General features: G+C 44.0%; 1 protein-coding gene across 1 annotated transcript in view; it reads left to right on the plus strand.

Moving 5' to 3' along the window:
- The window catches only part of LOC115102293 (V-set and transmembrane domain-containing protein 2-like protein), a 29642-nt gene extending 18209 nt beyond the window's left edge, over positions 1-11433 (plus strand). Inside the window, exons 3-4 of the mRNA XM_029622094.2 lie at positions 479-523; positions 9790-11433. Of these exons, the coding sequence (XP_029477954.1) occupies positions 479-523; positions 9790-10176 (432 nt within the window). The 3' untranslated portion in view covers positions 10177-11433. The remainder of the gene's footprint in view (positions 1-478; positions 524-9789) is intronic.
- Positions 11434-13556: the final 2123 nt, after the last annotated feature.

A 13556-nucleotide genomic window follows, 5' to 3' on the forward strand; every position in this document is an offset into this window, starting at 1 on the left:
AAAAAATGTCATCCCCATTGTAAAGCCATAGTTCTTTTGTTGCTTTAACAAAGTCATTTCTGGAGATGATTATGTATTGTTTAGTGATTGATTTATGTCTGTCCCTCATTTTAAGTTCAACCCTGTTACATGAACTGAACTCTCGTCTTAATATGGTGAAACTATTCCTTTTGAAATTGTATTTTTTTGACCAAGTTATACTTCTCAAAATGCCCCGACCCAGGTTTCACCTCTCAAATCTATTCCTCTGAATAGAGTGGTGAATCTCCACATCCCGTACGGAATTTTGAGTACAGCTGTACGTTTTGGATGCAATTACCTGTAAAGTAGGCATTATTAGGCCCATTATCTATGTTCTGCTCTTTGGTAAAATTACCTGTAAGTGGACTCATCATCGATATGAGGGAGTGGGGAATTTAAAAAAAAATAATACAAGTATTTCTAAAGTTTCTTATTCTTTGAAATCTCTTTCCTACAGGTTGTACCCCAGGACGAGAGGTCAAAGGATGCTACCAAAATAAGTGTGAGTCTTTACTTGCTGCAGTATATGTTATATTTCCTGCCTGTGTGGCTTCTCTTTTGCACTTTTGTATTTGTCTTGTTGGCAATCTAGTGTCCAACAGAGGCCTCATTACCAAAGAATCAATGCAATAATTATTGACATTTATTGGGGGCTGTGGAAGCTGAATGTCAGCTTTTTTTCAAGAATCCAGAACTTATGAGAGTTCCACAGTATACCTTGAATCTTGTAATAAATCAAATCTAGTGATACTTAACTTGACATTTTTGCCATCCATTGTGAAATTGTGGGAGGATAACCAACCTTCCAATTAATGGCAAAGCATTTCTTAGCCGCTATAAATGCTAGGTTACACAGTTTCTTCTGACAACAGTCTTCAGTATCAACATTTCCAAGCAAACAAAAACGGAGAGAATCTGTTGACATGCTGAGATAAAATAACATACTCTTTGACAGAATTCAGCCACCCTTCACAAGACCACAACATATGCAAATATGTCACCTCCAGCTAGGAAACGCTGTCACTACTGATAAATCCATGATAACCGAGAATTTCAATATGCATTTCTCTATGGCTGGCCATGCTTTCCTCCTGGCTACCCCAACCCGGCCAACAGCTCTGCACCCCCTGCAGCTACTTGCCCAAGCCTCCCAGCTTCTCCTTCACCCAAATCCAGATAGCTGATGTTCTGAAAGAGCTGCAAAACCTGGAACCGTACAAATCAGCTGGGCTAGACAATCTGGACCTTCTCTTTCTAAAATCTTCGGCCGCCATTGTTGCAACCCCTATTACTAGTCTGTTCAACCTCTCTTTCGTATCGTCCGAGATTCTTAAAGATTGGAAAGCTGCTGCGGTCATCCCCCTCTTCAAAAGGGATGACACTCTAGACCCAAACTGTTACAGACCTATATCCATCCTGCCCTGCATTTTCTAAAGTCTTCAAAAGCCAAGTTAACAAACAAATCACTGTCCATTTCGAATCCCACCCTACCTTCTCCGCTGTGCAATCCGGTTTCCGAGCTGGTCACAAATGCACCTCAGCCACGCTCAAGGTACTAAATTATATCATAACCTCCATCGATAAAAGACAGTACTGTGCAGCCGTCTTCATCGACCTGGCCAAATCTTTCGACTCTGTCAATCACACTATTCTTATCGGAAGACTCAACAGCCTTGGTTTCTCAAATGACTGCCTCGCCTGGTTCACAACAACTTCTCTGATAGAGTTCAGTGTTTTAACCACAGGGTTCAATTCTCTGGCCTACTCTTTTCTCTGTATATATTAACGATATCGCTCTTGCTGCGGGTGATTCCTTGATCCACCTCTACACAGACAACCCCATTCTGTATACATCTGGCCCTTCTTTGGACACTTTGTTAACAAACCTCCAAACGAGCTTCAATGCCATACAACACTCCTTCCATGGCCTCCAACTGCTCTTAAATGCAAGTAAAACTAAATGCATGCTCCAACCGATCGCTGCCCGCACTCGCCCGCCCAACAAGCATCACTACTCTGGACGGTTCTGACTTAGAATATGTGGACAACTACACATACCTAGGTGTCTGGCTAGACTGTAAACTCTCCTTCCAGACTCATATTAAGCATCTCCAATTCAAAATTAAATCTATAATCGGCTTCCTATTTCGCAACAGAGCCACCTTCACTCACGCTGCCAACATACCCTCATAAAACTGACTATCCTACCAATCCTCGGCTTCGGCAATGTCATTTACAAAATAGCCTCCAACACTCTACTCAGCAAACTGGATGCCGTCTATCACAGTGCCATCCGTTTTGTCACCAAAGCCCCATATACCACCCACCACTGCGACCTGTATGCTCTCGTCGGCTGGCCCTCGCTACATATTCTTCACCAAACCCACTGGCTCCAGTGGCTCTAGGTCATCTATAAGTCTTTGCTAGATAAAGCTCCGCCTTATCTCAGCTCACTGGTCACATAGCAATACCCACCCGTAGCACGCGCTCCAGCAGGTATATCTCACTGGTCATCCCCAAAGCCAACACATCTTTGGCCGTCTTTCCTTCCAGTTCTTTCTGCTGCCAATGACTGGAACGAATTGCAAAAATCGCTGAAGTTGGAGACTTTTATCCCTCACTAACTTTAAGCATCAGCTATCTCAGCAGCTTACTGATCGCTGCAACTGTACACAGCCCATCTGTAAATAGCCCATCCAACTACCTACCTCATCCCCATATTGTTTTTATTTTGTTTTTTTTTGCTCTTTTGCACACCAGTATTTCTACTTGCATATCATCATCTGCACATCTATCTCTCCAGTGTTAATTTGCTAAATTGTAATTTTGCCACAACTTTGGAAGAATGCTTGGGGTCATTGTCCATTTCAAAGACCCATTTGCGACCAAGCTTTAACTTCCTGACTGACGTTTTGAGATGTTGCTGCAATATATCCACATAATATTCCTCCCTCATGATGCCATCTATTTTGTGAAGTGCACCAGTCCCTCCTGCAGCAAAGCACCCCCGCAACATGATGCTGCCACCCCCGTGCTTCACGGTTGGGATGGTGTTCTTTGGCTTGCAAGCCTCCCCCTTTTTCCTCCAAACATAACGATGGCCAAACAGTTATATTTTTGTCTAAAAAGTACAATCTTTGTCCCCATGTGCAGTTGCAAACCGTAGTCTAGCTTTTTTTATGGCGGTTTTGGAGCAGTGGCTTCTTCCTTGCTGAGTGGCCTTTCAGGCTATGTTGATATAGAACTCGTTTTACTGTGGATATAGATACTTTTGTACCTGTTGCTTCCAGCATCTTCACAAGGTCCTTTGCTGTTGTTCTGGGATTGATTTGCACTTTTCGCACCAAAGTACGTTCATCTCTAGGACACAGAGCGCATCTCCTTCCTGAGCGCTATGACGACTGTGTGGACCCATAGTGTTTATACTTGCGTACTATTGTTTGTACAGATGAACGTGGTACCTTCAGGTGTTTGGAAATTGCTCCCAAAAATGAACCAGGTCTACAATTTTCTTTCTGAGGTCTTGGCTGATTTCTTTTGATTTTCCCATGATGTCAAGCAGAGAAGCACTGCGTTTGAAGGTAGGCCTTGAAATACATCCACAGGTACACCTCCAATTGATTCAAATCATGTAATTTAGCCCATCAGAAGCTTCTAAAGCCATGACATCCTTTTCTGGAATTTTCCAAGCTGTTTAAAGGCACAGTCTACTTAGTGTATGTAAACTTCTGACCCACTGGAATTGTGATACAGTGAATTCTAAGTGAAATTACTTGTGTCATGCACAAAGTAGATGTCATAACCGACTTGCCAAAGCTATAGTTTGTTAACAAGAAATTTGTGGAGTGGTTGAAAAACGAGTTTTAATGACTCCAACCTATGTGTATGTAAACTTCCGACTTCAGCTGTATGAGTACCAAGTATGTCTACTTCACCATCAGGCTGTTTTGTTGGTAAAGGTACTGTAGTGTAAACATTGTATCTTTTGAAATTCCAATATGTAATATGGTACACTCATCGTGATTGGGTTTTAGTCCAGAGAGGCTAGAAAGTGATCTGGATCTCAACGTGACCATGCAGGGATGGAGATTGCAGATTTAAGAAACCTTCTGAAGCTCAGTACTTTCTGAGAAGTAAACCATTATTTACTATTTTACATCTGGGGTTGCTGTACATAACTTTAACCCATTGTATAAGAGATTCACCAAAATTAAAATAGTCCAGGCATTTCTATATCATTTCTAGTCATATTTTATCATCATCATTTTCAAAATCTGCTATGAAGACCAGGCCTGGTATCTATGATGTTTTATAATGTTCTATTGTTTCAAGTAATTTTCGTATATTTATCTCCAATATATCGTCCATGTAGGAAATATCTGGTAAAACCTTTTTAATTCTATGTGCTATGCATTTCGCCGGGATTTTGGCATCACAACATTGAAGTGTAAGAGGCCTCCAGTTTTTTAAATGGACTTCTTTATACTTACCACCTGGGTCCTGTTTCAGTAGTATTGAAATCAGACCTTCTTGCCTGATAAAATGGTAGACCTGATAGTCTGCCATTTTTCTAGAAGTTAGTTAAAACATGCTAATAATGGATCTTTGAGTACATCAAAAAAAGTCTGATATACCTCTACTGGTATACCATCAAGCCCTGGTGTTTTTCCAGACTGAAAATGTAATTTAATTGCCTCAAGAAGTTCCTCCTCTGTAAATTGGCCTTCGCACAGGACTTTCTGTATATTTCTTCATTTTAGATGATTATTATTCCGAAAGAAATCCTTACAGTTCACATCATTCAGTGGAGATGGAAGAGACTGAAAAGAAAACATGTGCTTAAAAAATGTTGCTTCCTCTTTCAAAATGAAATTTGGTAAATCATGGATGATTATATAGTGAGCAAACCCAATGCCATGATTAGATTGTGAAAAAACACACCAATCTCTTGCGTAAGTCCTTTAAACAATTAAAGCTAATTTACCAAGATTTCTGAAAATGTATTTATAGCGTTTTGGAAATAAACTCTTCACTTACAGTACTTCTGCTAGAATTATGTGTTTCAGTTCTGTAGAAAGACTGAGGCTGCAGTAAGAGGGTGTGATGTCTTCTTGTCTTCTGCGCCCAACCTCACGACTGCAGTGCGTTCTGATGTCTTAATTTAACCCTTGTGTAGTCTTAACATTCGGTGTACTCCCCTTCTCCTAAGGGTCAAAAATGACCCGCCTTCACTAAACCCCTCAAATAAAGCAGCTTAATTTAATTTTAAACCCCAAATCTATTTTGCATGAAGAAACAACCTGTCATTCATCACACACTTTGTGAATATCTGGGTTTTCCCTCTTCACAATGCAGAAAGACTGCATTCAATCAGTGGACAGCTCTCGTTTTTATTACATCACACCTGTCATCATTGTTTTCTTTACTAAAGTAGAGGTTTATTATTATTATTATTATTATTATTATTGCTAAAGGTACTACATGGGTGTAAACATTATTTTTTTTAGCAAGAGATAGCACTTGTATAGCCTAAGAAAGTAGCAGAAATGTGCAGAAAGTAGTTTTGAATGCATTTTATTAAAGGGAAACAATAACAGTCTTGACATTTCTTGGCAGCATAGTGATATATTCTTATATACTGTACAATGAGGAATTCAACTACAAAATACTAGTCTTCTCCCATGTTTTAACCATTGCCCCCACCCACAAGGTGTGTAAACATCAACAATAAATAAGAATAAAAGAAGATAATAAATACGAAACAAAAACGTGAAGAACATAAATCAATCAACTCTAATTAGCACATGTAGGACAGTATGCAAGTGTGTATGCATGGACTTTGCAGATGTATTTCTCACATGTGCAGCACATAGTATTTGTTTTATAGTCCTTCTTTTGGGGGGCAGAATTGGCATCTCCTCCTCTTGCCTGCCCCAGCTGCAGCCTCAGGTGGATCAGGACAAGATTCAGCCCCCTGAACAGCTTTCACAAGCAATTCAGAGGCTCCTGTGCCGGGTTGGCACTCCCTTCTTTGAATGTGTGGGGTTACAAGTGCCTTTCCTAGCTGTCATCCTCCTGCAGCTGTAAGTTACAATCATCTTGTCCAGGTTGTCCACGCCATGGTGATCTTCCTCTTCAGAAGCTGCTGGCTGAGTTCAATCAGTAGCACACGTAATCTCAATTTATAATTGTTTGTGTGTCCTGTCTGTCTGTCTGTCTGTCTGTCTGTCTGTCTGTCTGTCTGTCTGTCTGTCTGTCTGTCTGTCTGTCTGTCTGTCTGTCTGTCTGTCTGTCTGTCTGTCTGTCTGTCTGTCTGTCTGTCTGTCTGTCTGTCTGTCTGTCTGTCTGTCTGTCTGTCTGTCTGTCTGTCTGTCTGTCTGTCTGTCTGTCTGTCTGTCTGTCTGTCTGTCTGTCTGTCTGTCTGTCTGTCTGTCTGTCTGTCTGTCTGTCTGTCTGTCTGTCTGTCTGTCTGTCTGTCTGTCTGTCTGTCTGTCTGTCTGTCTGTCTGTCTGTCTGTCTGTCTGTCTGTCTGTCTGTCTGTCTGTCTGTCTGTCTGTCTGTCTGTCTGTCTGTCTGTCTGTCTGTCTGTCTGTCTGTCTGTCTGTCTGTCTGTCTGTCTGTCTGTCTGTCTGTCTGTCTGTCTGTCTGTCTGTCTGTCTGTCTGTCTGTCTGTCTGTCTGTCTGTCTGTCTGTCTGTCTGTCTGTCTGTCTGTCTGTCTGTCTGTCTGTCTGTCTGTCTGTCTGTCTGTCTGTCTGTCTGTCTGTCTGTCTGTCTGTCTGTCTGTCTGTCTGTCTGTCTGTCTGTCTGTCTGTCTGTCTGTCTGTCTGTCTGTCTGTCTGTCTGTCTGTCTGTCTGTCTGTCTGTCTGTCTGTCTGTCTGTCTGTCTGTCTGTCTGTCTGTCTGTCTGTCTGTCTGTCTGTCTGTCTGTCTGTCTCTGTCTGTCTGTCTGTCTGTCTGTCTGTCTGTCTGTCTGTCTGTCTGTCTGTCTGTCTGTCTGTCTGTCTGTCTGTCTGTCTGTCTGTCTGTCTGTCTGTCTGTCTGTCTGTCTGTCTGTCTGTCTGTCTGTCTGTCTGTCTGTCTGTCTGTCTGTCTGTCTGTCTGTCTGTCTGTCTGTCTGTCTGTCTGTCTGTCTGTCTGTCTGTCTGTCTGTCTGTCTGTCTGTCTGTCTGTCTGTCTGTCTGTCTGTCTGTCTGTCTGTCTGTCTGTCTGTCTGTCTGTCTGTCTGTCTGTCTGTCTGTCTGTCTGTCTGTCTGTCTGTCTGTCTGTCTGTCTGTCTGTCTGTCTGTCTGTCTGTCTGTCTGTCTGTCTGTCTGTCTGTCTGTCTGTCTGTCTGTCTGTCTGTCTGTCTGTCTGTCTGTCTGTCTGTCTGTCTGTCTGTCTGTCTGTCTGTCTGTCTGTCTGTCTGTCTGTCTGTCTGTCTGTCTGTCTGTCTGTCTGTCTGTCTGTCTGTCTGTCTGTCTGTCTGTCTGTCTGTCTGTCTGTCTGTCTGTCTGTCTGTCTGTCTGTCTGTCTGTCTGTCTGTCTGTCTGTCTGTCTGTCTGTCTGTCTGTCTGTCTGTCTGTCTGTCTGTCTGTCTGTCTGTCTGTCTGTCTGTCTCTTTTTGTCTCTTTCTTTTGTGGTGTGTAAATTATTGTATAACTGCCGGGTCAAAAAAAAAAAACCTGGTGGTGTACAGCTTTCATGGAAATATGAACAAAGGTGATGTTTCACTTTTTCTAATGTTGGGGTCACCCCAGGAAAGTCATCAAATTTCAAGTTTAAAAAGTATCATTTAGGGGGTTTTCTCTGCTGTTAAACATAGTGGCGGGTCATTTTTGACCCTGAAGACAACACAAGGGTTAAAAAAGGAGAGACTGTGTGCTCCTTGCTGGAGAATGATCGGGGAGTCAGTAGAACTTTTGTTAGCTCATCTGTCCAGGTAGTGCCTTGTTGCCGCCAGCCTGGCTGAGGGTAATGATTTGTTAACGGCTAGTTCTGTGCTCGCACAGCGGCTCTTCAGCTTGCTGCGCGTGTCCCTCTACTCTCTCGTCTTCAGGAGAAGATGAAGCCTATCTCTGATCTGAGCATTCCTCCCTGGTTAATGTCCCTGTTGGCTGACTAGCTGCTGCTGACTAACCATAATGAAACCAACAGCTGTGGTGTAAAGGAGGACGCCACTGGGCCGTCGCTCAGCCGGTATAACGGTACGGAGTCGCTCAGCCGGTATAACGGTACGGAGTCGCTCAGCCAGGAAAACGGTACGGAGTCACTCAGCCGGTATAACGGTACGGAGTCGCTCAGCCGGTATAACGGTACGGAGTCGCTCAGCCAGTATAACGGTACGGAGTCGCTCAGCCGGTATAACGGTACGGAGTCGCTCAGCCGGTATAACGGTACGGAGTCGCTCAGCCAGTATAACGGTACGGAGTCGCTCAGCCGGTATAACGGTACGGAGTCGCTCAGCCGTTATAACGGTACGGAGTCGCTCAGCCGGTATAACGGTACGGAGTCGCTCAGCCGGTATAACGTGTACGGAGTCGCTCAGCCGGTATAACGGTACGGAGTCGCTCAGCCGGTAAAATGGTACGGCGGGTTCCAGCCCATAGTCATTGGTTCCAGCAGACATGGATATGGATATTAGCCTTTCATGTTTCCCCACAAATACAGCTGATGGCATCAACCAGATCATTTTCATATTCTATTGATGTAAAATCGAAGATGCTGAGATTATACTAAACCATGCAGACCTACTAACTATACTCCAGCAACATTATTTTGCTCAGTTTTATTGGTTTTATTCTCAAGGCTGAATGTGATTTTGTGATTTTCTCTCTGAGCTTAGAGGACTCTGGGCTGATAACAGAGATGCACAACCACAGACTAATCATCAGCCTTGGCTACACTACCTGTGTGGGAGGAAGCTGATATATAGAAAACTGTATTTATACCCTGGTGTGTCACAACCATTGACTTTCCCACAGTATGTGATCACTTTGTGTTATCTAAGATTTGACACGATAAAATAGATTTTTAACAGGTTTTATAAGCCACTGAACTATTAGACCCCTAACAAGTAAAGGTGTTCTGTATGTATGTAGGGCCACAGCAACTCCTCATTTGTTTTAGCGAACAAATGGAACAGATCTCTCTGCAACATGGGAACGAAGTTCTGACTCTGTGTGTACATGTAATTTGTGTGTGTGCCTCCTCACATCCCCCCTCAATCTGTTTGGTTGCCAGGCGGCTTTGTTTAGTGCAGTGGCCGGGTGGCTGTGCTCCCCCTGGGCTCGGTGGGGCTGCCAGCAGTACAGGGCTTGGGGAGGAGGAGGTGCATCTGCTCTGTAAGTGTGTACTGTGGTGCATCTGTGGCAACGCAGCTAGCATCTCATTACAGAGCCGGCTGCCAGCCTCATTCGGATCAGACAGCTTGGCTGTCACACACACACACACACACACACACACACACACACACACACACACACACACACACACACACACACACACACACACACACACACACACACACACACACACACACACACACACACAGGATGCAGGGACAGAGGGGGAAGTGGTGGGGATGCACAAGGACGTTTGTTTTCTAGGAAAATTATTAACAACAGATATAGACACTTAGAATCTTCAGAGTGGAAGGAGAAATGTATCTGGCTGGCAAATTAGGGTTGAAGTGAGCATATTTCCTCTGAAAGGATAGCCTGTCAGGAATCCAAATGTATCATTTCTCTCTTGGGAATAATAGACCAATATATTTTCTCTGTCTATTGCAGGTGGTAAAGGTTGCTGGGAGCAACATCTCCCACAAGTTGCGTCTGTCCAGCGTGAAGCCGTCTGACGAGGGCACGTACGAGTGCCGCGTGATCGACTTCAGCGACACCGATAGCAATGCTCGCCACCACAAGGTGAGGGCCTACCTGCAGGTGGAGCCAGAGAGCAACCATAACCCGGCGCTGCGCCACCATGGGGCCAACTTTCAAACCAAGGACACCAAGGTTCTGGCAGGCAGCGGCCACCAGCCGGAGCATGGCAAGCACTCGCCAGCAGGCCACCACAAACCAACAGGCACTGGCAGGGAGCTGAGGAAGAGGTCTGCTGAGGGTGACAGCGCTACTGACTGCACTGACAGCTGTCCTCTAAGCCTCACAGCTCACCCATAACCTCCCTAATCTGCTCCGGCCTCAGCTCCAAGCTACAACCTTGTCCTACACCCCAGATGGGCAAGTCCAGTCCTGGAGGACCACAGTGTGTAGAGACTTTTGATTCAACCACCCCAGCTGTAACATACATGATTAAACTAAAGTCTCTGTACACACCGCTTCCCCTGTTGCGTACCCCTGCCCTTTGCCCAACATGCACACACCAAATGGACTCTGGTGCCACCCCAGTCCTATACCTTGGCCTCTCTCATCTCCCCTTACACTGCCCTAACGCAACAATGTCCCACCAAAAACACCTCAGCTCCACTCCCAGTCCCAGCCCCCTCTATCTATATCACAACCCTCTAGATCAGGGGTGTCACAGTCATTTTTCCCCGGGGGCCGCATTCCATTTTCAACGAGGTCCAGAAGGCAGCACTGAAAATTGGTTATATTTCCTCACCGTCAAAATTAGCTAAAAACAGTCCTCTATCCATAGTTTTGGGAATTTATGACGCTCCCTGACTCTCTAGCTTTTATTTCTGTGAATATCAGCGAGCTGGACCTAGTCAAGAAACTGTATGAATGTTGATCCATTATAATTTTTACACAGTTTTGATTTGGTTTTAGTCATTTTAAAGTATATTGAAATACTGGAATGGACCACCTCGCGGGCCGGATCCGGGCCATATGTTTGACACCCCTACTCTAGATGGTCCACACTCTATAGATTACTGTATAAAATGACAAAGTGAGCGCATGTTCAACATGTTTTCTTCAAATGTTTTTCAACCATCCATGAGGAGATACAGTTTTAAGTTGGACAGTTAACTTGTTGCTTTGTTAATTCATTTTGGTTTGTTAATATCTTAAGTTACTCTCCGTTTCTATGTTGCATTTGATTTAGCCAAAGTAAGATAGAGAATACTTGTTTATTTTTCGGAGCAGTTCATTTGCTGTCTCTCTATGGGCAACTTCATGGAGAAATATAATTTGGTCACTGAAGAGTTTCTTCTCAAGTATGATTTCCACGCAACCAGATCTAAACCAATGTTTATCAAATAAAACCTGTTTGTGGTGTTTTCTGCTTTCTCTACAGACTGAATGTGGCATTGTGAAAGACATGGATTAAAGGAACTGTTTCTAGCTCTTAAACTTTGCTTTAATGTTTTGTATGAAATCATTATAAAAATGTATATTTTAGAATTTCTTCTAGGTTGTTGGTCTCGCACTAAATGTATGCCTTTATCAAATTAAATCAATTGTACATGAACCTATTTACCTATTTATTGTGACTTGAATGCGAACTGCCTTCAGAGTAACTTCATTATTTAGTACCTCTAGTATGTACGGGCTTGAGACGTTGATGATGGAAAATATGTTTGTATTACATTCATCATGAAAAGTCAGCATCTGACCTTGCAATTATTTATATGCTAACACACACTGATTTGTATGCTGCCATTGTAGAGACATTATTATTCAAAGCCAGAATACTTCATCACAGTCAACTCATAAGGCAGTCATACATTTCCTCTTGCCAGTCTCCTTCCTCACACCCATGCATCCTGAGTAATCAACAAATTGAGTCTTACAGTATGTAATCTCTGAACTGCTTTACTCTTAGGTGTGCCAAACAGTGCCTGCCTAATCAGTCAAGCTAGGCTGTCAGATGATTTGATGATTAACAGAATATGAACCATTGCTGCATGAAATTATCAAGCGTGGTTGGAGGGAAATCGCTTCACCCCGTCCCTGGCTGTGTCTGTATGGGCTGCCAGGCAGGGCCTCCATGGCTGATGAGTAATGGCGCTATTGTCAGCGTTGGCAGCTGGATAAATAGCAAAGTATGGTGGAGATGAAGCACTCCCTCGCCAACGCAAAGCACATGTGGCAACCCTGTTCCGGTCTCCCCAGCATGCACATTCATTATGTCACGGAGAGGCTTCCAGACCCCTCAGTCTTAACAAGACCTGACAAACAAGCCAGGGCTCTAACCTACACTTCAACCCTCAGTGGACTTCAAGTTGTATTCAAAATCACGCTAGGACTTTCAATCAGGCGTTTGTGCAGCAAGTGGCGGATTTGTTTTGTGTGAATCAACGGGAGGTTTGTGTGGAATGACCATGACCCCTGGTTATCAAAGGAAAAATGGAACCAAGATGGGAAGCTGAAGCCGTTCTGTTAGGTGACCTAAACTGGGATATGCTTAACACCCCGGCCATCCTACAATTTAAGCTAGATGCCCTCAATCTCACACAAATTATCAAGGAACCCACCAGGTACAACCCTAAATCCATAAACATGGGCACCCTCATAGATATTATCCTGACCAACTTGAATCAGGATCTCAGCGATCACTGCCTTCATGCCTGCATCCGTTATGGGTCCGCGGTCAAACGACCACTCCTCATCACTGTGAAAGGGGGTGACACTCTAGACCCAAACTGTTACAGACATATATCAATCTTGCCTTGCCTTTCTAAAGTCTTTGAAAGCCAAGTTACATTTCGAATCCCACCGTACCTTCTCCGCTGTGCAATCCGGTCTCCGAGCTGGTCACAGGTGCACCTCAGCCACGCTCAAGGTACAAAACGATATAACCGCCATCGATAAAAGGGCTTGTTGTCCGGACCTCTGGCAGTCTCTATGGGGGTACCACAGGGTTCAATTCTCAGGCCGACTCTTTTCTCTGTATATATCAATGATGTCGCTCTTGCTGCGGATGATTCCTTGATCAACCTCTATGCAGACGATACCATTCTGTATACATCTGGCCCTTCTTTGGACACTGTGTTAACAAATCACCAAACAATGCCATTCAACACTTCTTCTGTGGCCTCCAACTGCTCTTAAACGCTAGTAAAACTAAAAGCATACTCTTCAACCGATCGCTGCCCGCACCCGCCCGACTAGCATCACTACTCTGGACGGTTTTGCCAAACATACCCTCAAAAAACTGACCATCCTACCAATCCTCAACTTTGGCAATGTCATCTACAAAATAGCCTCCAATACCCTACTCAATAAATTGGATGCAGTCTATCACAGTGCTATCCGTTTTGTCACCAAAGCCCCATATACTACCCACCACTGCGACCTGTACGCTCTCGTTGGGTGGCCCTCGCTACATATTCGTCGCCAAACCCACTGGCTCCAGGTCATCTATTCATCTTTGCTAGGTTAAGCTCCACCTTATCTCAGCTCACTGGTTACCATAGCAACACCCACCCGTAGCACACGCTCCAGCAGGTATAGCTCACTGGTCATCTGCAAAGCCAACACCTCTTTGGCCACCTTTCCTTTTAATTCTCTGCTGCTCCAATTTTTTTAAAAATTGGACTTATATCTCCCTCACTAACTTTAAGCATCAACTATCTGAGCAGCTAACCAATCGCTGC

This window comes from Oncorhynchus nerka, linkage group LG20 (assembly GCF_034236695.1).
Source record: "Oncorhynchus nerka isolate Pitt River linkage group LG20, Oner_Uvic_2.0, whole genome shotgun sequence".
NCBI classification, from domain to species: Eukaryota; Metazoa; Chordata; class Actinopteri; order Salmoniformes; family Salmonidae; genus Oncorhynchus; species Oncorhynchus nerka.